This window comes from Elephas maximus, chromosome 21 (genome assembly GCF_024166365.1).
Source record: "Elephas maximus indicus isolate mEleMax1 chromosome 21, mEleMax1 primary haplotype, whole genome shotgun sequence".
Lineage (NCBI taxonomy): Eukaryota > Metazoa > Chordata > Mammalia > Proboscidea > Elephantidae > Elephas > Elephas maximus.
In genome coordinates, this window is record NC_064839.1 from 51,558,819 (window position 1) to 51,586,536 (window position 27,718).

At 46.5% G+C, this 27,718-nt stretch overlaps 1 protein-coding gene across 1 annotated transcript; it reads left to right on the forward strand.

Annotated features, from left to right (window-relative positions):
• The first annotated feature begins 1 nt into the window (after position 1).
• Positions 2-10,901, forward strand: LOC126064848 (cytochrome c oxidase subunit 4 isoform 1, mitochondrial). Its single transcript, XM_049864225.1, has 5 exons — positions 2-110; positions 1,249-1,322; positions 6,903-7,070; positions 9,692-9,823; positions 10,641-10,901. The coding sequence occupies exons 2-5, from the start codon at positions 1,250-1,252 to the stop codon at positions 10,775-10,777; spliced, it is 510 nt and encodes a 169-aa protein (XP_049720182.1). The 5' UTR covers positions 2-110; position 1,249; the 3' UTR covers positions 10,778-10,901.
• The last annotated feature ends 16,817 nt before the right edge of the window (positions 10,902-27,718 follow it).

The following is a 27,718-nucleotide window of genomic DNA, read 5'->3' on the forward strand; positions in this document are numbered from 1 at the left end:
GTCTTCCTCGATCCCGTGGTGCTCCGCGGCGCGGTCCGCTCTCTTCCGGTCGCGAAGAGCCGGGACGTAGAGGGCGATAGCGGTGGGCAGCGGCTGGGCGGCGGCGGCAGGTCAGGCTGGGGGCGGTAGGCGCCAAGCAGGGAGGCTGGGACGCGAGGAGCCCGCGGGCTCGCGCGGGCAGCCCGGCGGCTCGGTGCTGAGCGGGGTACGGCGGTTGGGCCTCGGAATCCGGTGACATTGAGTCCCTTCCGCGGGGTCTCCGGGCTCGGGGGTCGCTGGGTCGCGGCCTTTGTGCCGCCCAGAGGCGCTCGGCCCGGCTTCCCCTGCCAAGACGCGGCTCCGGGCTGTCTTCGGGCCCTGACCTTGAGGTGCCCGCTGGCCGAGTGTGCGGGCCCCGGGAGGCGGTGCCGGCGTCCCCGGTGCAGCCTCGGCCCTCACCTCTTCGAACAGTCTCAGTGCCACCGCCCAGGATTAACGGGCCTCTTGGAGAGACGCTCCGTTTCCCAGTCTGGAAGGCATGGCCCACGCCCGAGGAGAAAAGCGAGATGGGAGCGAGTTCTGCCCTGACGTCATGCCTCTGTTTTGTCTTAATGGGGGTATTTTCCGAATGCGTTCGGGAATCTTTATGTTGTCAACAGTCCTCTGAAGGAACTGATTTTAAGGAAGGGTGGTTAGTAGGGTAGATGAGCTTGAATCAGAAAGAGCCCTGGTGAGAGTTGGGTCATCTAGGTCACCATTGTGCAGGAATCGGACGTGGACCGCGCTCTTTTTTGCTGTATTCTCTCTGATTGCTCCTTCCAATCTTATATGCACATATTAAAAAAAAAATTTTTTTTATTAGGCTTGTAGTAAATACTCAGTTGAGTCTAATGCATGCCAGTACCTGTGAGCTGTTACTGTTTCCAAAGAATAGAGCCTGTCCTGGCAACACAGGCTTGTTCAAAGTCTCTTTATTACGTTTTTCTTCCTTTTTTTAAAAAAAAGTTCATTACCAATCCCTGAAGCCTGTATTACAGTGCTTGGTTTATAACAAAACTGTGTAAAAACATGCTGTAAAACCTCATCCTGAGTTATTTTGTGAGTTAGTGATGAAAAATGGGTCGTTTATATTGGGGAGAAGCAGAAAAACAAAAGACACAAGAAACAAAAATAAATGAACTTCCGAGATCACTGGGATGGAAAAAAAGAATCATTCTTGGTAGGTGTTTGCTTTCTTTTGCAGAGAAGGTGTATGTTTTTATTTTTCAGAATGTTGGCTACCAGGATATTTAGCCTAATTGGCAAGCGATCCATCTCCACCTCGGTGCGTGTGCATGCACACGGTAAGTATAATTTTCTTACTTTTAAAACTGAACAAAGTTTTACTCCTGTTGTGAGGGCCTCTCCTGGGCACTGGAGTTTCAAACAAAGACGACTGAGCTCCTGACAACTGCTGTTGAGGAACTTTAGGGAAACGTAAATATTTTAATAGGGCATGGTTCTGAATTTAGGAATCTTCGCTTATACTGGTTTTTTATTCTTCCCCTTTCCTTTTTTCCTGCCCATTTTTTTCAGATTTAGTTTAAGTTTTATCCTGTTCAGAATCTTCTCCACCATATCTGACCTTAATAGACTTTTCCTCCAAACTCACAACTACTTATTTTCAATACTGTTTACATTATAGAGGAGATGGAAGTGAATGAAATTAGACTTTACAGACCAAGCCGGGTTTAAATTTTAATTCTATTTTGGACAAGCTATTAAATTTAGAAGTCTGTTTCCTCGCTTGAGATATACATAAAGAGCTTAGCACAGTGTCTGGCACATAGCAAGCTTAGCTCTGCATTTGTCAAGCATCTTCTTTGTACAACACACTGTTAGGCTCTGAGAGGAAAGAGAATATGAGATATGAATGTTTACAGTCTGGTGAGGGACAGACACAAACGAACAGAGCTGTCTTAGTCATCTAGTGCTGCTGTAACAGAAACACCACAAGTGGATGGCTTTAACAAAGAGAAATTTATTTTCTCACAGTGTAGTACGCTAGAAGTCCAAACTTGGGGTGTCAGCTCCAGGGGAAGACATTCTCTCTCTTGTACCTGGAGAAAGGTTCTTGTTGTCAATCTTTCTCTGGACTAGGAGCTTTTCTGCGCAGGAACCCCTCATCCCCAAAAGCTCCTCATACACATTTGTGGTCATTTTAAACTTCTATACAAAGCCAATTTCTATCTCCTTAGAGTGGTATAGTGGCCATGGATTACTAATTATGCATTATGTTTTTGCCCAGAGTATAACCTGCAGCCTGTCTTGCTTCAGTTGTTCTTGCCCCGCCTTTCTGAGCTTATCACACAGTACTTTTTTTTTTTACTGTGCACACAGTACTTTTAAAAAAAAATTCTTTATTGTGCTTTAAGTGAAAGTTTACAAATCAAGTTAGTCTCATACAAAGAGTTATACACACCTTGCTTTGTACTGTAGCTCCTCTCCCTCTAATGAGACAGCACACTCCTCCTCTCCCCTGTATTCCCCGTGTCCATTCAGCCAGCTTCTGGCCCCCTCTGCCTTCTCATCTCACCTCCAGACAGGAGTTGCCCACATAGTCTCGTGTCTACTTGAGCCAGGAAGTTCATTCCTCACCAGTATCATCTATTTTATAGTCCAGTCCAATCTGTCTGAAGAGTTGGCTTTGGGAATGGTTCCAGCCTTGGGCTAACACAGGGTCTGGGGACCATGACCTCCAGGGTCTCTTTAGTCTCAGACCATTAAGTCTGGTCTTTTATGAGAATTTGAGACCTGCATCCCACTGTTCTGCTCTGTCAGGGGTTCTGTGTTGTGTTCTCAGTCATTAGTGGTAGCCTGGCACCATCTAGTTCTTCTGGTCTCAGGCTGATGTAGTCTCTGGCTTCTGTAGCCCTTTCTGTCTCTTGGACTCATCTTTACCATATGCCTTTGGTATTCTTCATTCTTCTTTGCTCCAGGCAGGTTGAGACCAATTGATGCCGTCTTAGATGGCTGCTTGCCCCAGCCGCCTCTCACCAAAGTGGGATGCAGAATGTTTTTGTAATGCATTTTGTTATGCCAGTTGACCTAAATGTCCCCTGAAACTATGGTCCCCAACCCCTGTCCCTGCTACTCTGGCCTTTGAAGCGTTGTATCCAGGAAACTTCTCTGCTTTTTTATGGTTTAGCCCAGTTGTGCTGACCTTTCCTGTATTGCGTGTTGTCTTTCCCCTCACATGAAATAGTTTTTGTCTACTCTCTAGTTAGTGAATACCCCTCTCCCTCCCTCTCCACCCTTGTAACCATCAAAGAATATTTTCTTCTGTGTTTAAACTTTTCCTAGAGTACTTGTAATAGTGGTCTCATACAATATTTGTCCTTTTGCAACTAGTTTCACTCAGCATAGTGTCTTCCATGTTCCTCCACGTTATGAGATATTTCACAGATTCATTGTTCTTAATCGTTGTATAGTGTTTCATTGTGTGAATATACCAGAATTTGCTCATCTGTTCATCCGTTGATGGGCACGTTGGTTGTTTTCATCTTTTTGCTGTTGTAAACAGTGCTGCAGTGAACAAGGGTGTGTGTATATCTGTCCGTGTGAAGGCTTTTATTTCTCTAGGATATATTCCAAGGGGTGGGATTGCTGGATCATATGGTAATTCTATTTCTAGTCTTTTAAGGAAGCACCAAATTGATTTCTAAAGTGGTTGTACCATTTTGCATTCCCACCAGCAGTGTATAAGTGTTCCAGTTTCTCCACAACCTCTCCAACATTTATTATTTTGTGTTTTTTGGATTCATGCCAGCCTTGTTGGGGTGAGATGGTATCTCATTGTAGTTTTTTTTTTTTTTTTAATTTTTGTTGTGCTTTAAGTCAAAGTGAAAGTTTACAAATTAAGTCAGTCTCTCACACAAAAACTTATATACACCTTGCTATATACTCCCAATTGCTCTCCCCCAATGAGACAACCTCCTCCCTCCCTGCACTCTATCTTTTTGTGTCCATTTCACCAGCTTATAACCCCCTCACCCTCTCATGTCCCCTCCAGGCAGGAGATGCCAATATAGTCTCAAGTGTCCACCTGATCCAGGAAGCTCACTCCTCATCAGCATTCCTCTCCAACCCGTTGTCCAGTCCAATCCCTGTCTGAAGAGTTGGCTTCGGGAATGGTTCCTGTCCTGGGCCAACAGAAGATCTATGGGCCATGACCACTGGGGTCCTTCTAGTCTCAGTCAGGCCATTAAGTCTGGTCTTTTCACAAGAATTTGGGGTCTGCATCCCACTGCTCTCCTGCTCCCTCAGGGGTTCTCTGTCGCGTTTCCTGTCTGGGCAGTCATCGGTTGTAGCGGGGTACCAGCTAGCTCTTCTGGTCTCAGACTGATGTATCTTGTTGTAGTTTTGATTTGCATTTCTCTAATGGCTAATGATCATGAACATTTTCTTGTGTACTGAATGTCTCCCTTGGTGAAGTACCTGTTTATATCCTTTGACCATTTTTTAACTACATCACACAGTACTTAAAAAACAAAAAGAACAGCCAAAACTATTTCTCCCTGTTTGCTCATTGCCCCAGCCCCTGGCTGTGTTTCGTCCCTCAGATATACCAAGCTGGTTCCTCCAGCCTCAGAGCCACTGAGTTGTGGTTGGCTAATCCTTTTACATCATTCACTATCAGTGCAAATGTTATTTCAAAAGGCTCCTTCCTGAACCCCCCGTTCTAAAGACACTCCCATCATACACTACCTGCCTTGTTTTTCTCATAGCCCTGGCGTGCTGCGTGTTACCTTGTGCGTCTGTGTATCGTGTGTCTGCCTCCAGTGTATACTTCTTGAGGCCACAGACCTTGCATGTCCCACTCCAGCACGTACTAGGCAGATAAATGAGACAAACTGCAGTCCATTGGACATATCTTATCCTTTTTAACTTCTTCATATATAAATGCTATGTGACTGTGCAAACCTGTTGTCAATATAAAATATTAATACGGGATACCGTTAGTAGTTGCTGTGATCAACTTGGGTATATGTATCGTGAGTCATCTGATTGAGAGGGGAGCTCGAATTTACCACATTTTACCATCAAAACACTCAACAGCAGCAAAAAATCGTCAATGTAGAAGACAGATGATAAGCATTCATTAGAATGCAAACCCTTTAGTTTTCTCTCTCTTTTTCTCAAGGAACATTTGGTGTGTTAATGTTTGCTTTTGTTCCCTATTAGTTTGGACACCAGGCAGACCTAGAGGACCCCGGGCAACGCTGAGACCATGAGTTGGCCACCCCGCTGTAGAAATTGCAGTCTTATACATAGACTGCTATGAGGTTATGAGAATTTACATCTAGCTTTTTTTTTACTAAGATGTCATTCACATAACATACAGTGATTTCAAGTGTACAATTCAGGGGTTTTTAATTATTCACAGAGCTGGGAACCATCACCACAATCAATTGTTTTTAACGTTTTCTTCGTCATAGTTGACATCTGTTTTTAATAACTGATGTGTTAGTTGAGTGCTTTAAACCTTTTAGAGCCTTTGGAGGGAGGGCTGAACTTGCTAACAGTTTTCAGTCACAACCATTATTTTTTAGTATATTCTCACTTTGATAGAATTTTAAAGTTAGAAAATAATTCTAGCCATCTTTACCTCGAAACTTTTGGGGATGACGTTGCGTTGACCACTTGTGTGGGTGAGATAAGCATCTAGAGAAACTACAGCTCTCTGTTTAAGGCTCAATGTTTTCTTTCACTGTTAACACGATTTGGGAGATTTTAATAACTGGAGCTATGTAGTGGAGGGGGAGCAATTTTTTTTGCAGGACCGTTCTTCTAGACAAGTTTGGAACAAAGCGTTTTTGCAGACGTTGGATAGAACTGAAGAAACAACTTAGAGCAGTGGGAAAATCCCGAATGAAAAGATACGCCTTTCTTTCCTGCTGTCTGGCTTTTCTCCTTTTGTGTGATATATGTGCAGACACTCATTTTGAGGCCCTAAAACAGCAGAGAAGCAAACAGCAAAAGTCCCCGTTCACGTCTCTCCTCTCATTAGTGACAATTTGTGGTTTCCTCTTCTAGGACTTTTTTGTGTGTTTTATTTACATATATGCGTGAACCTACACAAACACAAAAAGTTGTTCTGTGGCTTGCCTTTTTCATTTAACTTGTTAATACACATTATGTTTATTGTTTCCCACTTCTGGAGTGGAAGCACTGCTAGGCGTTGTCTTTGATTTGTTCACTGATGGTCCCAGGTGTCTGGAACCATGTTTAGCACGGGGTAGGTGCTTGGCCAGTATTTGTGGAGTAAATGAGCAGATGACTCCATGACACAGGTTTCTAAGGAGACACTGTAATCTTTTCCCTCAGCCTCTGTTGATCACAGACTGCTTGCAGTTTTTTTGCTACTGTAAACAAAGCTGCAGGAATCATCTTTTCATATATCGTTTCTGAAACACTTGTTTTTTCTATGAATTGCGTATTATGTTTGTGCTTCCTCATTAGTTTGGGTTACATCAGAAGGGCCTTCATTTAGGTCCATCTCTAGCCCAGGGCAGGGGACCCTGAGAGCAGTTGTCCACCTTTGGACTCGGTGGCAGGAGGTGTGCAACTTCAGGAGGGCTGGGTCCCCAAGCTTGTCAGCATTTACGAATGGCAGGCTTCTGCTGTGATAGGAAGTATTTCCTGTGAACCGTCTGCCCAGCAGCCTCATTCTGTGGTCTGGGGCCACGCAGGACAAGTCCGCTTCCTGTTCCATACCCGGCCCTTCAGCTGCCAGAAAAAAGCAGTCATGGTCCCTGAGAGGTCTGAAGTTCCCAGTGTGTATGTGCCAACGTGGTTTTTTTTTTTTTTTTTTTTTTTACAAGTACCACCATGTTGTGACTCTTAGCCTATGTGAATTTTACACGTATTCAATTTGTTTTTAGGAAGCGTTGTAAAGACGGAAGAGTATTCTCTCCCAGCCTATGTTGACCGGCGTGACTACCCCTTGCCTGATGTGGCCCATGTCACGAACCTTTCTGCCCAACAGAAGGCCTTGAAAGAGAAGGAGAAGGCCGCCTGGAGCACCCTCTCCATTGATGAAAAAGTTGAATGTGGGTATTTATGGGAATTACAGTCATACACAGTTTGGCCTAATCTATTTAATAGCGACATCTTCAATTCTGACGTTGCTTGTAGCTTCTACAAAGCTGGAAGGAAAGAGCTTCACGATCGGACCTGTCTCTTAATATCCCCCCAAAGGAAAGTGAGGGTCAGGTGTCTGTGTCAGCCTTGTGGAGGGCAGCCTGGGGTCGCGGGAGCAGGAAAGCAGCTGGGAGGTCAGGATCCCTGGGTTCTAGTTCTGGCTTAGTGTAACCTTGTGACTTAACCAGTGACTGGTTTTGCAGGCCTGGGTCGGGGCCCAGGAATCTGTTTAACAAGCATCCCAGGTGAGTTTTCTGATATGGCAAGATTAGGAAACAGTCCTGTAGGGGATGGCTATCAAGGCTTATGTGTTGCCCACCTATGCTGCTAGCCTCAGGTTGGAAAAAACTGTCTTATTTCCTGTTTCCTTTAGGATTAGAGAGGAAGTAAAGTGCTGCTTAGGAGAACTTTGCCAGGGCTTTGCTGTAGTCTTCCTTTTTGTAAGACCAAAATGGAAAACATTTGATTTTGATTAAGCTGCTTTCCTTTTTTGTGTGTTGTAAATATGTATATTTAACAAAATATTTGCCATTCAACGATCTCTATGCGTACAGTTCAGTCACATTACTTATGTTTATCATCCACCACCCTTATCTGTTCCCAGATTTTTCCATCACCCTCAACAGAAGGTCAGCATCCCCTAGTACCTGCTTTCTTAATGTGAGAGTAGAGAACAGGCATTCAGTTGGTGAAGATGTTAAGTGCCAAGGCACCACCATTCCAAAGAGATTGAAGGAGGAGAAATTCCATCCTCAGACTCTGCTCTCAAATAGGGACACATAGTCACAGAGATTTCTTTGTCCGATGATCCCTGCTGGCAGTGAGGTTTGTAGCCTTGTGTCCTCACCAGGGGTCATTAAATAGAAAGCCACAGGCCGAGGACATAGGTTTGGGTCTGCAGCCTGCTCTGCAGTAGCTGTGTGGTACATTGGCTGAGTCCTTTCCCTCTCTGGGCCCCAGCCCCTCATTTCTGAAAGAGTTGGACCAGGTTAACTCAGGGCTCCTTATCACTCCAGAGAGGTCTCCGTCCTAGCAGCCTGGGGCCTATAGCCGTTGTTAAGGCCGCCAGTTCCATCTCTCTGCCAAAATTCTCACGTGAGCCAGCCTCCAGCTGCCTGGCTGATAACACGTGGCCTCCCTGGCCTCAGCGCACCCTTGCAGTATGTCTTTCAGCAGTGGGCACCAGGGCAGGCCTGCTTGCTGGCGCTGTGGGGAGGGAAGGATGTATAGTGGGACCTGACCACTGCGGTGTGCATGGGCTGGGTGCTTGACCCGGGGGAGTGCCAGCCAACTGCGTACTGAGGACCACAGCCTGGCTCTGCAGCCTGGCTCCACCCTTACTCCTTGTGTGTCCTTGATAAGTGACCCTGGGCCTTAACGGTCATCTCTGTAAAAATTATAGTACCTGCTGCCTAGGACTTTTGGGAGGACTAAATGAAATGAATTTTAAATGAAATGAAACATATGAAGTGCTTAGGACAGTGCTTCGATCCCGAGAGATACTGGCTATTACTTTATTTTGGTCAAAATAGCATTTTGCTAGGCATCACTGGAAAGAGTGTGTGAAAGAGTTTTTACTCGTTTTTTGGGGTATGAGTTCTACCCCTGGTGGTACAGTGGGTAAGCACTCGGCTCCTAACCGAAAGGTCAACAGTTTGAACCCACCAGCCGCTCCTCAGGATAAAGATGTCTTAGTCTGCTTCAGTAAAGATTACAGCTTTGGAAACCATACAGGAAGCACTCTGTTCTGTAAGGTTGCTATGAGGCAGAATTGACTTGATGGCAGCGGGTTTTTATTTTTATTTTTTTGTTTGTCCTAGAGAATGGCAGAGTATAGGGGGTTGGTATGTTGTGTTTCTGTTGGGGCTGTTTCTGTGGCCCCCTTTCTTTGCCTCTTGGCTGGGTCCCGACCCAGGCCCTTTTCTTTGTGCTTATGGGGCTGGGTGCACACGCACACGCATGTGCACACACAGTGAGGAGCAGGGCCACAGGTGCAGAGCAGCTGATGTTGGTAGTGGACCGGATGTGTGGATGCAGCCTCTCAGTGCATTTGCTGTGAGTGACTTTGTTTGTTGTCAGTTACTGAGAGGAGATCAGCAAACATTTACTGATAAGTAATAAAGAGGCATGAAAATAACGCGAGTTAATAGAACTTTATGCTGTAATTTAAAGAAATAATTACAATGATTTTTTTTCACCCAAAGCAAACTGCATGTGTTTTCTTTCCTCCTTCACCCCTTGTGTGTGTGTGTGTGTGAGCGTGTCTGAGTGAGCATGTGTGAGACCGCTCACATACATGAGTGTGTATGTGTGAAAGCATGTCTGAGTGTGTGTGTGTGTGTGTGAGAGAGAGCCAGCACATGCATGTGTCAGCATGGGGTGTCCTCTGGCCTGTGCTGCACCCAGTGCCGTATTTCATCCCTGCTCAGATGAGTTGTGTTGGGGACAGATGGCTGAGCATGGTGGAAAAGGGAGCTGTCAGTCCATGTAGCTCCTCCTGGCTGCAACCTGGCTCTTCGTTCTATTCCAGTGTACCGCATTAAATTCAATGAGAGCTTTGCGGAAATGAATAGAAGCACAAATGAGTGGAAGACAGTTTTGGGCGGTGCCCTGTTCTTCATCGGCGTCACTGCGATCCTCCTGTTGTGGGAGAAGCTCTATGGTGAGTAGAGAGGAGAGGGCAGTGGTGCCTGGAGAAGGTCTCAGGTGAAAACTCACAGCTGGGACAGCTCCATCTTCCGGTGCCCAGTGGAGGGCTGTGGGAGTGGCACCCCAGGATGGTGACCTCCATTCCAGGGTCCATCTTGGGATTGTTCACCACGTCTTGGGACACTGGCTCACATTAGCTGAAGTCGTGGATGGTTGACTTGTGGGCCTCACTTGTCTGGCGTGGAAATGCTTCCATAGTTTCTCCAGCACACCGCACCCAGTAGCAGTGTATCTGCTAACCCAGTCAGCTAGCTACCCACTGGTGGCTTAGGGAAGACCCCATGAGAGAAGGGAATGCATTCGTCCAAGGGCTGTTAGAGGGCTGCATCTCAGTGACCAGCATTCTGGGGCTTCCAACCTCAGGGTTTCTAGCATCCTTTTCCTGGGTTTTCTCTATCAGGCACAATAAGCATTTTCTCACTCTGAGAAACTTGGTCGTGGGTTAATAATAGACCCTGTTCCTATATTTGATCCCCCAAGTCATCTTTGGTTCTGTGTGTGCTACATACTAGTCTGTAGACCCTACTGTCTACTTCCTGTAGAGGAAATATTCTGTTTTTAGTTTATTTTATAGACAAAGGAATCATTTACAAATACTGAGAGCTGTTAGCGCCCAGAACTGAGCACCTATGTGTTTGAGTGGGTGCTGGCGTGGCAGACGATGCTGCTGGCCATCTTGCCAGCGTGTGGAGACCTAACCCACCTAGCTTACTGGCTTAGAAACCACTTGTAAAGACTGCCTTGCCTCATGCCGTTGTTTTGAATCGTAGTATATGGCCCCGTTCCGCACACCTTTGAGGAGGAGTGGGTGGCCAAGCAGACCAAGAGGATGCTCGACATGAAGGCCAACCCAGTCCAGGGATTTTCTGCCAAGTGGGACTACGACAAGAATGAGTGGAAAAAATAAGAACCCACCGTTCATGTGTTTGAACCTAACTTGTTCCTTCGCCTCCATGCAACTCAGCATATTTACTGGAAACTTGTTATGTAAAACGGTGACAATGCTAATAAATGACCAGTTTACAGTGCAATCCTTTGTGGAAGTGTCTGTTGTTTGAAATACAATAGCTTTCTCCGAAGGATCTTAAGTAAATATATATATTTTTGATAGTGGCCAAAAAAAAATCGTATCTTTAAGCTATATGAGTTATATGTATGTCAAAATTAAAAATATAGAGTCCTTTATTGTTGGACATTTTGGGTTTTTGACAAGAGATTTTCACATAAGGGTAAGATTCTGTTATAGTAACCAGATTGACAGGGAAATGACCATGGGTCACTTTCCTCCTGGGACTGCCCCCTTCTCGGTCCCTGAAGTCTTCCGTGTTGGAGTAGGCGACCACCAGCTTGGGAAGGGCAGAGTGGGTCCGAGTGCCCAGGCTGAGGTCTGGATGATGGACTTGTTTCCTTTGTCTGCTTATGGCCTGCTTGGTCCCCTGGCTCCTCTCCATCTAAGTTCCATCTTTTGCTAGCAGGTGTGGGAGCCTCATCCTGCTGCTACCCTGCCACTTAAGCATCTACCCCGTGTTGATCTCTGTGGAGGCCCTGCTTGGAGAAGCCCAGCCTATCCTTGAATAAAACTGCAGGAAGAAGGCAGCAGAGATGGCTGGTGCAATGGGGTCTCCACCCACGGCTAGTGGGTAGGAGTGGGAGGGTGGCCCATGAGAAACCCAGCTGTAACTGGAGAGGAAAACAGAACCCTTAGAGCTTGACCAGAGAATTTCACAGGGAAGGGGCCCTAGGTAGCTGGAAAGATTGAACTATTAAAGCACAGGGTAAATGTCTGTGATTGTAGTGTCTTCCTGCTGCTTTAGAAATGCTCTTGATCTCTTTTTCTCAAAGGGCCCACTGGCCTCCTTGGGAGGCCTTCTTGCTTCTGGGGAAGAAAGGAAATGCCAGGAGCTGTACGGTGTGGAGTCCTGCTAGTGGGACTGAATGTGGACCCCCTAATGGCTTAAACCATGAAGCTTCTGTCTACTCCTGGGCAATGCCATTTCCAGCTCCTTCTCAAGGAGGGCCCCTACTATGAGGCTGAGCACCTGACCTGGTGGAAGGTCAGCCCGCCTCCCCTAGCCCCTTGCCTGGCTCTTCTGTCCCTTTAACAGCCATCCATGGAGCACCTACTCTGGGCCAGGCACTGTGCTGGCTCATCATCTCTACCATCTCCCTCAATCCCTGGGACAACCCCAAGAGGCAGGGGTGGTTACCCCCGATTTAGATGATGGAGCTGAATGGAGTCTGGGAAGGCAGAGTCGTTTGCCTGAGTGAAAGCTAGTAAATGGTGGAGATAGGACTTAAACTACAGGGTCATCTGTCTCATGAAATAGCTCCGACCTGAGTCTCCCTGAGTTTGGGTTCCCAGGGAATAACCAGGTTCTTCACGACTTAGGAACCTGCTCTCCTGAATTGGCTAAGGGAATTACAACTTGTATATCAGTTTCCAGATTCCAAAATGGGGCTATTGACTCTTGTGACTATCGACGTCCTTTTACTATTATTTAGTGGGAATTTGAGAGGGAGCAGGGGTTAATGCGTAGATCCAACCTACCGTCCTTCAGCCTGAGGTCTACTTAACGGACATTTATTGACCATCTGTGTGTCCCAGGGATGCCATGGTGATCATGACCTACATGGCCCTTCCCCTCACAGGTTCATATTCTAGTGAGGAAGACAGATAACAAGCAAGTACGAAGTTTAATACGTGCTCTGAAAGGGGCTAACGGAGAGAAGATTTTGGGAAGATTTTAGAGGTTGGTTGGAGGAGCCCTCACGGAGGAGGTAACATTTATGCTGAGACTTGAAGAGTGAGAAGGAACCCTTCGTGCCGGAAATTGGGTGGAGCTGGTGGGTGGCAGATGGAAAGAGTTACAGGCTTGGAGAGCAGCAGACAAAAATGCTCTGGGGCAGGGAAGAGCTTGGTGTGCTCCAGGAACTGAACTGGCCTGAACACTCTGAGAAGATAGAGCCCCATAGGCCTTGGGAAAGAGGCGAACTGAATTCTAGGTTCAGTGGGAAGCTGACGGGCGTTTTAAATGAGGGAGTGACAAGAATTTTTTTTTTTTTTTTTGCCAATTCAACTCTTTACAGGTGTACAACTAATTGACATCAATTAAAATAACTGCCTGTGCAACCCTACCCTTAATGTGATTTTTCCATCACTGTTAACACCTCTCTCTTTTCCCCTCCCTCCCACCACTGATAACCACAAACAAACTTTGATCATTATACATTTGCATTTTCTTCAAGACGTGGTTCTTGCTGCTGTGTAGAGCTTGGGAGGAGAGAAGGCTGGACCAAAGACCCAGTCAAGAGGCTACTGCTGAAGTCTGGAGAGAGACGGTGGTGGCTGGACCAGGCTAGGGGTATGGATATGGCAAGAAGTGGATGGATTTGATGTACGTCTTCAAGGCAGAACAAATAGATCCTGGTGATGGATTGGATGTCAGGGTGGGGGCGGAGGGGAAAAGAAGAGTTAAGGATGACTGCTAGGCTTCTGGTTTGAATTAACACAGTGGATGGTGGTGCCATTTATTGAGATGGGAAAGATAGGAGTAGGCAGATGGGACAGCTTTTTATTGGGGGCAGGTAGAGAAGAGTTTTATTTCGAATATGTTATATTTGCCATGTCCGTGAGGTGTCAACTAGTAGTTCGAAATGTAATTCTGGAGCTCAAAAAAAAAGTTTCAAGTTCAAGATGTAAATCCAGGAGTCATCAGTAGATAGATGCCATATAAAGGCATGGAAATGAATGAAATCACTGAGGAAAGTGTAGAGAGGAAGGATGGTCAGGACTGAACTTTAAAGAGCATCTATATTTTAAAGATTGGGAAAAGAAGGATTCAACGAAGGAGACTACTTTGTGAATTTGCCTGTTTTGAAATTACAGAACATTTGTCTTGCGTCTGGCTGCTTTCACTCAGCATAATATCTTCAAAGTTCACTCATGTCGTAGTGTGTATTAGTACTTTGTTCCTTTTTATGGCTGGATGATATTTCACTGTATGGACCTCCCACATTTTGTGTATCCTTTTATCTGTGGTTGGACACTACTTGGGTTATTATTGGGTGTCATGAATAGTGCTGTTACAACCGTTCACGTACAAGTCTTTAAGTGACATATGCTTTCATTTCTCTTGAGTACGTACCTAGGGATAAAATTGCTGGGTCATTTAGTAGTTTTATAAAATTTAATTCTTGAGGAACCGCCAGGCTGTTTTCCACAGCGGCTGTACCATTTCACATCTCCACAGTGACATGCGAGGGTCCCATCCTGTGAGAAGCCCAGGCACAGGTAGAGGACAGCATGGGGCAAGGCCAAGGAGGTTGAGGAGTTTCCTGTGACCTCCCCACACAGCCCAGAGGCTGTCAGGGGGGATTTGAGAGCCTGGGGACCCCAGGGAACCTTGTTTCACAAGTGTTCCAAAACAATGTCACCATGGGAGGTGTGGTTACCTTGTGCTTAAGCCCTTTTTCACGCTGGAGCTGAAGTGCCAGCCCAAAAGCAGGGGCTCAGGTGCCTTTTAAAGGGCTGTCTTCAGCCTGCAGGCACCTCAAACCTGTGTGACTGAAGCTGTTGGAACCTGTGTCTTGGAGAGTTAGACTCTGTCAAGGATGGGCATCCTTGGTGCTCACATTCTAAGCCCAGGGCAGCAGAGGGCACCATGAAACCGAACCTCCAGAAAAGGGTTCCCAGGCAGGAGCAACTGGGGGCTTATCTTCAGAGCGTCTTCCAGACCAGAGGGAAAGGCGTGATGGCGCATTTCTTCACACATCTTTTTCCTCACATGTCCTCTTGTCTTGTTCTGCGCCTGCAGCCAGGGTCCTCCAGACGGGTTTCTGGCTGAGCCCATTACTCACAAGGTGATCCCTGAGGTTTCCTCTCTCCCGGCTGCCCTTTCTCTGTCTTCCTGCAGAGCTTCTGTGGCCTGTGCAGACATCCTGCTGCAGGTGCTGGCTCTGCAGGCATGAAACATTCCTCTCCAGGGATTCTGTGCACGGATCCTGGCTTGGCCCAGATCCTAAAAGCAAAATGCACTTTTTACAAGGGTGATGTAGGCTCACACGTGGCTTTATGAGCCATTTGCATGGAGTTCCTGGCATTCCTACTCCTAATCCTAGTGCACAAGGACTTTATAGGACAAAGCCTGGCCCAGAGGTCAGGTGTGTGTCACAGACTCAGACCTGGATGTGAGCGCTGGCATGCTGCCTTTGTGCCTTATTCCTCACTACAGCTAGAGGTAGTCGGTTATGACCCCTATTTACAGATGATGGGGTGGAGATGTTCAGTGATGTGCCCAAGGTCACACAGCCAGGAAACGTGGGCTCTGTCTCCTCGAAGACTGATCTCTGCATGAGATGTTGCTGTTTTTGCTTGAGCACCCTGTACAGTGCTTGACACAAGAGTAGGCGTTCAGTGTTTATTAAATAAATGAAGAACAGATCAACTTCTAAGGGTCTTCTCAGTCAACTTCCTTGTCTTTTGGCCTTTTGCCCCCCTAACCACATTGAAAGTCAACAGCAAAACCAGCTCAGCCCTGGGTGCCCACTGTTCTCTACCTGACCACTGTCCGCCTGAGCCTTCCCTTCCTGGACCCGCCCTGCAGGCTTCTCAGTAAACGTAGTCGTATGATGCAACTCCAGGCCCAGTTGGGTGCCATGTCATCTGCCAGGGCATGGATTGTGGGTGATTGAGTAAGCAGGAGTTCTTGAGGGACTACAGATCCTCATGGATGCTTCGGCTACTACTCTCCAAATGCATACAGCGAGGCGCTATGCAAGTCTGCAGACGAGGGAGACCAGCTTGTCTTGTTTCACCCAGGGCCTCCCCAGTTTCTGAACTGAAGCCCTGAGTCCCTACTGTTGTCATCTAACAGATTTAAACACTCATTACTGTTGTGGGGGAAACCCTGTTAGAGCAGTGGATAAGAGCTATGGCTGCTAACTAAAATGTCAGTAGTTCGAATCCACCAGGCACTCCTTGGAAACCATGTGGGGCAGTTCTACTTTGTCCTATAGAGTTGCTACGAGTCGGAATCGACTATGACGGCAATGCGGTTTTTTTTTTTTTTTTTTTGGTTTACTGTAGTGGAAAATAGCTCCAACTGCCGACTTCTTGTAATTTACTGAAAAGAGCTGAATATGGGGCATTTAGAGGGTCCTGACAAAATCAGTGCGTGAGCAGGACAACATCATTAAACACAAAACACGTCCATAGAGGACATCTGGCAACGTAACACATGCTGAGTCCCAGGCAGATAGGGAGGGCTGATCACCCTACCGAGGAGTCCCGGTAAGAACCGGTGTCCTTCCTGAGGAATGCTTGCACGTTATTAGGAAATTCACAATGACACAGGCCTTCATTCCATGGTTTCTCAGCCCAGGCTGCCCGTCAGAATCACCTGGGAAACATTTTACAGGCATTGCTGCTTGGCCTCACCCAGGTGCATCTGCAGGGCTTAGAAGCTCTCCAGGTGATGCTAACACAGGCCCTAACCACCACACCAATCGCCAAGTTGCCTGGTCCTAAGAGGTCTCTGGAAAATGGATTGAAAACACAGATTTCTGGACCCCAACCCAGAGCTCCCAAATCAAACTCTCCAGGGGAGGCCCTAGGAATCTCTGGTCAACAAGCCCGCAGGTGCTCCTCGAGGTCAGGTCAGGATGTACCACCCATTAATGGGATCCCAGCTGCTCAAACAGCCTGGCAGGGAAGGACTGGAGGACCGGAAACGACCTCCCCCAGCAGTGCACCCACTTGCCTACATTTGTGTCTGGACCTTGGGCAGGCCACTTAACTCCTCTGCCTCGTGTGCAGTGGACATCCTACCTGTGCCTACTTCATTAGGACAGGAAGAACTTAATTTGATTGTGCACATCAAGCATTTAGCACAGTGTCTGATTGTTATTTGCAGTAACAGCAAAGAGGATAAGAGATAAAACACATGTAGCACATCGCGAAGGAGCCCTGGCAGCACAATGATTAAAGCAACAGCTGCTAACCAAAAGCTTGGTAGTTTTAACCCACCCAGTGGCTTTGTGGGAGAAAGACCTGGTGTCTTAGTCATCTAGTGCTGCTACAACAGAAATACCACAAGTGGATGGCTCTAACGAAGAGAGGCTTATTTCATCACAGTAAAGTAGGCTAAACATCCAAATTCAGGGCATCAACTCCGGGGGAAGGCTTCCTCTCTCTGTGTTGGCCTTCTCATCAACCTTCCCCCCAAACTAGGAGCTTCTCCATGCAGGGACCCTGGGTCCAAAGGACACGCTGTGTTGCCGGCACTGCTTTCTTGATGATATGAGGTCCCCCCTCCCCCGCTTTGGTTCCCTTTTATCTTGAGAGATAAAAGGTGGTGCAGGCCACATCCCAGGGAAACTCCCTTTACATTGGGTCAGGGATGTGACCTGGGTAGGGGTGTTACAACCCCACCCTAATCCTCTTTAACATAAAATTACAATCTCAAAATGGAGGACAACCACACAATACTGGGAATCATGGCCTAACCAAGTTGACACATATTTTTGGGGGACACAATTCAATCCATGACATTCTACCCTTCGGCTTCCAAAAAAAATCACATCCTTGCAACATGTAAAACATATTCATCCCATCATATCATACCAAAAGTCTTAACTCCAAGTCTGTAATTCAAAAATTCCTCTTCATCTGTGAAATCTAGAATACAAGTGGTCTGCTTCCAAAGGTACAATGGCAAAACAGGAACAAGCTAGACATTTCTGTTACAAATGGGAGAAACTGGAGGCAAAGGAGGGATAATAGGCGCCAAGCAAGTCAGCAGAACACATTACATTAGCCCTCAAGGCTTTGAAAATAATCCTCTGTTCTCTGAGACCATTTACACAATGCCCTGTCCTCCAGACTCTAGGTATTGGCCATGCTGTCCAGATTCTGAGTGGAGGCCCCTTGGCCTTGGGCTTCAGTTCTGCCTCCAGGCCCACTGGGACAGCAACTGTGCTCCCTTGGCTTTAGATTTACCATTGTAGTCCAGCTGAGTGGTGACTCCACCCTTAGAAACTCCAGAGGCCATGGCTCAAGTCCTGGCCGTACCTTTTGAGACTAAGGCAACTCGGCTTCTTGTGTTCCTTGTCTCTTCAGCTTCTGCTTCTTGGTTTCTTGGCCTCTTGGCTCCCCGGGCCTCATGCCCGCATCTGCCCTGCTGGAGCAAGTGTTCCAAAGCTCTGTAGCTCCACTGATAAGTGCCTGGAGCCACCCCACTCCAGGAAGCCTCCTGCGCACAGGTACTCAGCTCTCTTGCTCTGTGGGTTGGCTCTAGCGCTGTCTGGCGCTAGTTTCCTGGTTCTACTGCTGCTGGTTCTCTGCTGCTGCTGCTCCTCTATCAATTCAGAGTTTCAAAACCTCTTCCACATTTTAGGTATCTGTTAGAGTAGCACCTCACTCTCAGCACCAAATTCTGTCTTAGTCATCTAGTGCTGCTATAACAGAAATACTGCAAGTGGATGGTTTAACAAAGAGAAGCTTATTTCATCACAGTAAAGTAGGCTAAAAGTCCAAATTCAGGGCATTAGCTCCAGGGTAAGATTCCTCTCTCTGTAGGCCTTCTCATCAATCTTCCCCTGAACTAGGAGCTTCTCTACACAGGGACCTTGGGCCCAAAGAATGTGCTGTCCTCCCAGCACTGCTTTCTTGGTGGTATGAGGTTCCCCCTCTCTGTTTGCTTCCCTTTCCTTTTTATCTCTTGAGAGATAAAAGGTGGGGCAGGCCACACCCCAGGGAAACTCACTTTACATTGGACCAGGGATGTGACCTGGGTAAGGGTGTTACAATCCCACCCTAATCCTCACATAATCCTAAACATAAAATTACAATCACAGAGTGGACAACAACCATACAATACTGGGAATCATGGCCTAACCAAGTTGACACATTTTTGGGGGGCACAATTCAATCCATGACACCTGCTATGCTGCTCCCATAAAGATTACAGCTTAGAAAACCATATAGGGCAGTTCCACTCTGTCACATAGGGTTGCTACGAGTTGGAATCAACTTGACAACACCCAATAACAACAGCATATTGTAGATGTTCCACAAATATAAGCCATCATTGTTGTTATCAGTACTTCTCTCCTGACCACCTGGTTGTCCACCCACAGCGTGGGGCCGTGGTTGTCTTTGCAGGTGTGGTGCACATCTGCCCGGGCTTGAACATATCTTCAAAAGTGCATTGAAGTGTAGGCCCGGGGCAAGAGGGAGCTGCTGGTGAGATGCCTGTATGTGACTTTGTCAGGGATGTGTGTTTGAGGGATGACAGCAGTGGTCATCCAGGAAGATAGGCAAGCTGCCCCTATACCAAACATGGGCTCATGTTACTGGTAAGAAGGAAAACTCAGTGAGAGTAGGGTTGGGAGTGGAAGTGAGTGCATGTCCTTTTTTTAAAATTATTTTTTAAATTTTATTGTGCTTTAAGTGAAAGTTTACAAGTCAAGTCAGTCTCTCATACAAAAATTTATGTACACTTTGATATATACTCCTAGTTGCTCTCCCCCTAATGAGATAGTCCACTTCTTCTCTCCACCCTGTATTCCTGTATCCATTTAGCCAGCTTCTATCCCCCTCCGCCTTCTCATCTCTCATCCAGATAGGAGCTGCCCACATAGTCTCATGTGTCTACTTGAGCCAGGGATCTCACTCCTCACCAGTATCATTTTCTACCTCATTGTCCAGTCCAACCCTTGTCTGAAGAGTTGGCTTTGGGAATGGTTCCAGTCTTGGGCTAACAGAAGGTCTGGGGACCAGGACCTCCAGGGTCTTTCTAGTCTCAGTCCGACCATTAAGTCTGGTCTTTTTATGAGAATTTGAGATCTGCATTCCACTGCTCTCCTGCTCCTTCAGGGATTCTCTATTGTGTTCCCTGTCAGGGCAGTCATCGGCTGTAGCCGGGCACCATCTAGTTCTTCTGATCTCAGGCTGACATAGTATCTGATTTTTGTAGTGCATGCCCTTTAAATTTTATGAGTGTTTTCAATTGTTGATTTAGAGAACCTGTCTTTGGCACCAGAGAGTGCATTTCCTGAGTTTGGTTTTCACTGTGCACTATCCACCATTTTGGATGACGTGTTATTACCTGTAAATTAGAACGTTAATCACAGTGCAGAGGCCATGTTGAGCTGACTGTAATACCCCAACCAAGCACTAGGTGGCGCCAAGTCCCCACGCTTGTCCTGGAGCCTGCTACCATGCTAGCTCTTCCCAAGTTTGTCCCTGAAAAGTTTCAGAAGGAGGGCTTGGACCCCTTGGATTATGGAGAAGTGGCCAGAATTGTCCTGCCGGTGTATGAGTTTTCTTAAAAGGCTGTGTTTGTTTTGATCAAATAGTCTATAGAAGAATCCTAATCAAAAGGAAGAAAATTCAAGCAGAATTTCTCTCACTGTATCCTGGACCCTCTATTGTGATCCCTACCAGAGCAGTCAGTGGAGGTAACCAGGCACCATCTAGTTGTCCTGAACTCAGTCTGGTGGAGATTGTGGTAGTTGTGGTTCATTAGGTCTTTGGACTAATCTTTCCCTTGTGTCTTTGGTCTTCTTCATTCTCCTTTGCTCTAGCCGGGATGGGACTAGTAGATGTATCTTAGATGGCTCCTCACAGGCTTTTAAGACCTCAGTTGCTGCTCACCACAGTGGGATGTAGAACATTTTTTTTACAGACTTGTTGTTAGGTGCTGTCAAGTCGGTTCCAACTCCTAGCAACCCTATGTACAACAGAATGAAACACTGCCTGGTCCTGTGCCATCCTCACAATTGTTGTTTTGCTTAAGCCCGTTGTTACAGCCACTGTGACAGTCTATCTTGCTGAGGGTCTTGCTCTTTTTTTGCTGACCCTCTACTTTACCAAGCATGAAGTCCTTCTCCATGGACTGATCCCTCCTGACAACATGTCATAGACTATGTTATGCCAATTGAGCTAGATGTCCCCCAAGACCATTGTCCCCACCCTCAGCCCAGTAGCTTGGTCTCTCAGGGTGTTTGGATGTATGTGTCTTCTATGACTTCGCCTTGGTCAAGTTGTGCTGACTTCCCAAGTATTGTGTACTGTCTTACCCTTCACTAAAGTTATCAGTTATCTACTATCAAGTTAGTGTTTTTCTCTCCCCACCACTCCCCCCCGTCGTAACCATCAAAGATTGTTTCTATGTGGAAGCATTTTCATTTGTTTTTATAATAGTGGTCTCATATGGTATTTGTCCTTTTGTGATTGACATGTCGTGAGATGTTTTGCAGATTCATCATTGTTCTTTATCACTGCGTAGTATTCCATTGTGTGTATGTATCATAGTACCATGTATGAACTATGTACCATAGTTTGTTTATCCATTTATCTGTTGATGGGCACTTAGGTTGTTTCCATCTTTTTGCTATTGTGAATAATGCTGCAACGAACATGGCTGTGCATGTGTCCATTCGTGTGATGACTCTTATTTCTCTAGGACATATTCCTAGAAGTAGAACTGCTAGATCATATGATATCTCTATTTCTAGCTTTTTAAGGAAGTGCCATATTGTTTTCCAAAATGGTTGGACCATTTTGCATTCCCACCAGCAGTGCATTAGAGTTCCAATCTCCCTGCAACCTCTCCAGCATTTGTTATTTTCTGTTTTTTGATTAATGCCAGTGATATTGGGGGTGAAATGTTATCTCATTGTGGCTTTGATTTGCATTTCTCTAACGGCTAGCGACTGGGAGGATTTTCTCATGTGTCCGTTTGCTGCCTCAGTGTCTTCTTTGATGAAGTGCCTGTTCGTATCCTTTGTCCATTTTTTAACTGGATTGTTTCTCTTTTTGATATTGAGGAGTTGAAATATTCTATAGATTTTAGAGATCAGACCCTTGTCAGATATATCATAGCCAGAATTTTTTTCCCATTCTGTAGGTTCTCTTTTTACTCTTTTGGTGAAGTATTTTATGAGCATTAGTAGTTAATTTTTAGAAGATCCCATTTATCTAGCTTATCTTTTGGTGTTTTTGTATTGTTAATTATGGTGTATATGTTGTTTATACCATATATTAGGGCCCCTAGTGTTGATCCTATTTTTTCTTCCATGAACTTTATAGTTTTTGGTTTTATATTTAGGTCTTTGATCCGTTTCAAATTAGTTGTTGTGTATGGTGTTAGGTATGGGTCCTTTTTCATTTTTTTCTAGATGGACATCCAATTTTTCCAGCATCATTTATTAAAAAGACTGTCTTTCCCTCACTTACTGGACTTTGGGCCTTTTGTCAAAGATCAAGTGGCCATAGGTAGATGGATTTACATCGGGGTTCTTGATTCTGTTCCATTGGTCAACGTGTCTGTCAGTGTACCAGTACCAGGCTGTTTTGACTACCATGGCTGTATTGTAGGTTCTAAGATCAAGTAATGCGAGGTTTCCTACTTTGTTCTTTTTCTTCAGTAATGCTTTACTTATCCGGGGCCTCTTTCCTTTCCTATAAAGTTAATGATTAGTTTTTCCATCTCATTAAAGAATGCTGTTGGTATTCGGATCAGGATTTCATTGTACTTGTAGATTGCAATGGGTAGAATTGACGTTTTCACAATGTTGAGTCTACCTACCCACAAGTGTGGTATGTTTTTCCATTTATATAGGTCTCTTTTGATTTCTTGCAGTAGTGTTTTATAGTTTTCTTTGTATAGGTCTTTTACATCCCTGGTTAGGTTTATTTCTAAGTTTTTTTTGTTTATTTTTTAGGGGCTATTATAAATGTTATTGCTTTCCTGATTTCCTTTTTTGTAGTTCTCTTTATTGGTATACAGGAATCCAACTAATTTTTGAGTGTTTAGCTTGTATTCTGTTATTCTGCTGAATCTATTAGTTTTAGTAGTTTTCTTGCGGAGCCTTTAGGCTTCTCTATATTATCATATTGTCTGCAATTGAAATCTTCCTAAAACCAAATGATAGTCTAGCTTAACTAGTAAAAAAGTCTGCCTTGATCATTATGGCCTTTTAAGAACCATTTTGTTTTTGTGTGCCGTCGAATCGATTCTGACTCATGGCGACCCTATAGGACAGAGTAAAACTGCCCTATAGGGTTTCCAAGGTGTGGCTGGTGGACTCGAACTGTTGACTTCTTGGTTAGCAGCCTGAACTCCTAATCACTGTGCCATCAGGGCTCCAAGAACTATCTATATGGTATTAGTGTGACAGCAGAAACTCGCAAGATTAGGTAGGAACCTTCAGGGGCAGTGAGTTTATGTTAATGGGGGAGGAACAACTCAGAAAAGGAGGGTGAGAATTGTTGCACAACTCCAAGAATGTAAACAATGTCACTGAATTGTACATGTAGAAACGGTTAAATTGGTGTCTGTTTTGCTTATATTCTCAACAACAACAACAAAAGCCAGTGTTTGGTCCTAAAAATCCATGGGAATCTGCATTTTGCTCTATGATCCTACCATATGGGTTTTAATGTAGAAATAATTGTTTCCACACATCACGGGTAACACAGACACCCCAGGAAGGTGCCTCAGCTTCTGGAGGCTGCACGGTTCTGCACTCAGCACCCTTAGTGGCAAAAGTGCACAACCTGGTCTGAGACGCTGATTGCTAAATGGCCTGGGCTATAGATATGCCTCCCAAGAGAGAGAGGAGAACATGAGGTTGGTTTCCTCCCCTTCATTGATGCCCTCGTCAATGCCAAGTAAGACGACCTTCCTTGGGGTTCAGTAAGAAGTGTCTTGGTTTGCCCAATGCATTTCAATTTGCTTCCAAACATATGTCCTTATCAAATTACCGTGAATAACTTTCCATGCTTCTGAAGTCGAATATTACATAACACAGCCACACTGTATCTGAGCCATCGTTCCCCTTTAGAAACGGGGAAATAGAAACTCGGGGGCACTGGGGCAGGGCAGCGTGTGGTGGCTGAAAGCCTCAGCTCTCAGTCAAGTTCTGTTCTGCTCCTATCTCCTTGGGTGATGGCCTAACCTCTTCATGCCTCACTGTCCACACCTGAAAGGGTGATAACAATAGAGCATCTGTCATTGTGGGATTTGTGTGCCGTAACAGGCAAAGCACCACAGCTATAGCTGCATGCAGTAATTGCTCAATAAATGCTCACCGTTGGCATCATCATGGACTAGAACTGGTGTGTGCTGCTTCATCACCCAGGGTTTGTCCCATTCTATGGAGACCTTCCAGGGCCTTCTCCCGAGTCCTGTCTACATCCTTTTGTCTTAAAAAAAATTTTATTATGCTTTAGGTGAAGGTTTACAGAGAAAATAGTTTCCCATTCAATCATTTGTACACAGAATGTTCCAGGGTATTGGTTGCAGTCTTCTCAATGTGTCAGTACTCTCCCCATTTCCACCCTGGGTTCCCTGTTACCTCTTGTCCAGTTTTTCTGCTGCTTCCTACCTTCTTCTCATCTTTGCTTTTGGGCATATTTTACCCTTTTGGTGTCATATAATTAACTGTTCTAAGGAGCTTGTTCCTCTTCGGTGTTGTTTGTTTTACAGGACTGTATATTGTTTTGCTGAAAGGTGGTCTCTGGGAATGGCTTCAGTTCCATGTTAGAAAGATGTCTTAGGACCATAGTCTGGGAGTTCTTCCAGTCTCTACCAGACCAGCAAGTCTGGTCTTTCTTATGGATTTGATTTTTGTTCTACACTGTTCTCCTGCTCTCCCCGGGACCCTCTATTGTGATCCTGGTCAGAGCAGCTGTCGACATCCTTTTGGCTTTCAGGGGAGTCTTGCAGTCCAGGCTTAGCATCCTTGCCATTCAGGGTGCAGAGCTGTGCTTGGGTGGGCAGTGGAGGGAGGCTGTGCTGGGAGGACCCTGCCTGTGCCGTCTCAGCCCTTTCTGCCCATGGCCAAGCACCACCAGCAGAGAGAGTCCTTCCTGCTCTGACCCTGGGCTCTGTGGCCTCCATGTTTGTGGGGACAGCCACAGGGTTAGGGGTGTGTGTCGGGGGGGTGGTGCCCAGGGGTGGATTAACCAGTAAGCAAGGTATGCATGGGTTTACTTGTGCTTACTTACTAATCTGCAGTGCACAATTTCACGTGTTTTTCACCATATCAAAGATGTGGTGAAACCCATGTGAAACTGTGGACTACAGATTCGTTAAGTAAATACTAGTAAGCCTGTGCGTACCTTGCTTATTGGGTAATCCATCCCTGGTTAGTGTCTCAAAAGCCACGGGAATAAGCAGGGCATGCTTTTTTGGGTCATCATTTTCACTCAAAGTTTTGGAAAAAAGTTCTTATTGTTTATAAGCAAAAAAAACATGACCTAGAATAAAAAGCTCAAATCGATTTTAAAGAGAAAACATGAGACTTCAAAGATTTGCATTGGGGACAGTTTGAGCTGTGTCCCCCGACCTTGGGAGGGGCTTATTCTTCTCTGTCTGAAGCTGCCTGAAGAATAAGTCAGCAGCAACACATATTTGTTGAGTACCTACTGCGTGCAAGGCACTAGGCTAGACACCAAGGGGACAGGAGATGTGACATACAGCTCCTGCTTGCAAGGGTCTTGTGGTCCAGATGAAGAGAGGGGCTTTAGATTCATCTTCATCATTGTCATCATCAACGGCAACATCAACATTTTCTTCTCCTCCTCCTACCCCCTTTTCTGTTTTCTTCCTCCTCACGCCCCTATCCCACCTTCATAAGCTCCTAAACAGCTGTGTCTGTTTTGCTCCCTGCTATAATCCCAGTCTCTGCGACATTGCCTGGCACATTTGTTGTTAGCTGCCATTGAATTGGCTCTGACTCATGACGACCTTGTATATAACAGAAGGAAACATTGCCTCATCCTGCGCCAGCCCCACACTTGTTAGTATGTCACTAGCGCAGCCTCAAGTGGGACGTGAGACCAGAGGGTGCGCCCTGAGGCTGCCTCATTCGGGGTGGCTTGGTTTGGCTCCTTTCTGGGGCACTGAGACAATCCAGTGTAGAAATACCAGAGGGCGTTGGCTGGAGTCGGCCACGTGTAGCCAGAGAGTGTGTTCAAAAAGAGTTTGTGACTTCTTGCCAGGCAGCACGGTGGCTCCTGGTGCTGCCCAAGTGTCTCTGCTGTGCTGTGGCCATGCTGGGCCAAAGGGGCCCATGGGGCTTTCCCTGGATCAGGAGCCCACTAGGGAGTTTGGGAGGTGTCTCTTCACTCTCTGAGGTCACCTGTGCAGGCGTCACAAGGCTTATGGGAGGACTTCCCCAGCCATGAGGGCCTCCATTTCCTCAAACCTCCTGTGGCCTCTTTGGAAAACACCAGTTGGGTTCTTCCTGCCCCGGGAGAGCCAGCCATCCTGGGATGGCAAGGGGACAAGCTGGAGAAGCGGAGGTGCCCACATCTCCATGTGCTGTGAATGCACTGTATGGCCAAGCTGAAGGTCAAGGTGGACAATATGTGAGTATCCTGGGTCTGCCATAATAATCACCCCAAACTGGGCAGCTTAGAACAACAGGAATGTATTCTCTCTCAGTGCTGAAGTCTGAAATCAAGGTGTTGGCAGGGCCATGCTCCCTCCAGAGGCTCTAGGGGAGGATCCTTCCTGGTCTCTTCCAGCTTCTGGTGTTGCCGGCAATCCTTGAAGTCCCTCGGCTTGTTGACACTCTACTTCAGTTTCTGCACCTGTCGTCACATTGCCTCCCTCTCCCAGTGTGTATCTCTGCCTCCACATCTTCTGCTTCTCATAAGGACACCTGGCGTTGGGTTAGAACCCACCCTAGCACGTCCTTTTTTAACTTGATTACATCCGCAAAGACCCTACTTCCAAATAAAGTCACATTCACAGGTACTGGGCTTTGGACATATCTTCTTGGGGACACCTCTTAACCCACAACAGATCGCACTGCCGCCCTCAGCCTGTCTCTGCGGACAGGGCGCCAGGCCCCGAGGCCTCTGCCTTGTCTGGTGGCCATTACCTTAAATGACCAGAGCACCCAGGTTTTAGCTCATTGGAGGAGCTGGCGTTTTTCAGGGTGCAGCGGACGTTACTGCTTCCTATCCCTGCCCAATAGCCCCTTCGGCGAGGGGCTGGCCTGAGCCCATCCGAGCAGCCAGCCAGGTCCTCTGCAGAGGGATTTGTTCACGAAGGGGAATGTGACTGCAGCAGTCACTGATCTGGATTGTGCTGGAGAGCCTGGGGGACGTGTCTCTTTGTGCTGGACGTGGGCTCTGAGGGTGTGAGCCTGGGTCCATTGGGGACATTGGCGGTGTGAGTTCCCTAAGAATGAAGCCAGAAAAAAGGGGAGAGGTTCGGCTTTTCTGACTTGGTTTGAGCCCCTGGATTCGGTCTTACCTGAGATCAGGTGCTCCTGGACCTTTTGCTTACATGAGCCAATAAATTCCTTTTTGTTCCTCTTTTTGGTTTGGGTTCGATTGTGATGGGTTGACCGTTCCGCGCAGGGTCTCTCTAGTCATTCCAGGCTCTAAAGTTGGACAAGACTGGCCATGGCATCTGTTTTCTTCCCGGCCTCCTGCCAGGTGGAGCATGGAATATTTTCGCATTATCTCCAGCCCCAGTTTGGGCTGCTTTCTCTTCTCTGTCGCTAGTCATTGTAGCATTCCCTGCCCTTGCCGTTAGGCGATCTGAGAGTAAAGGACCCTCTCCCCAGCTCTCAGATACGCTGGTGGGAGCATAAGTTGAGGTGGCAACGATGGGGCTCACCTGGCCACACTGGGCAAAGTGGAACCTGGGTCCTGCCGGCTTCTGAGGATGTGCATGCGGCCATGTTCTAACTGGTTAAAAACCTAGAAGCAACCTGAGTGCTCACAAAGAGAGGGATGGGGCAGTAAGTGGTAGCATGGCCACACCTAGAATAGCCTCCAAGGTTAAGCTGGAAGCAGTAGACCTTTGGGTATCGACAGAAAGAT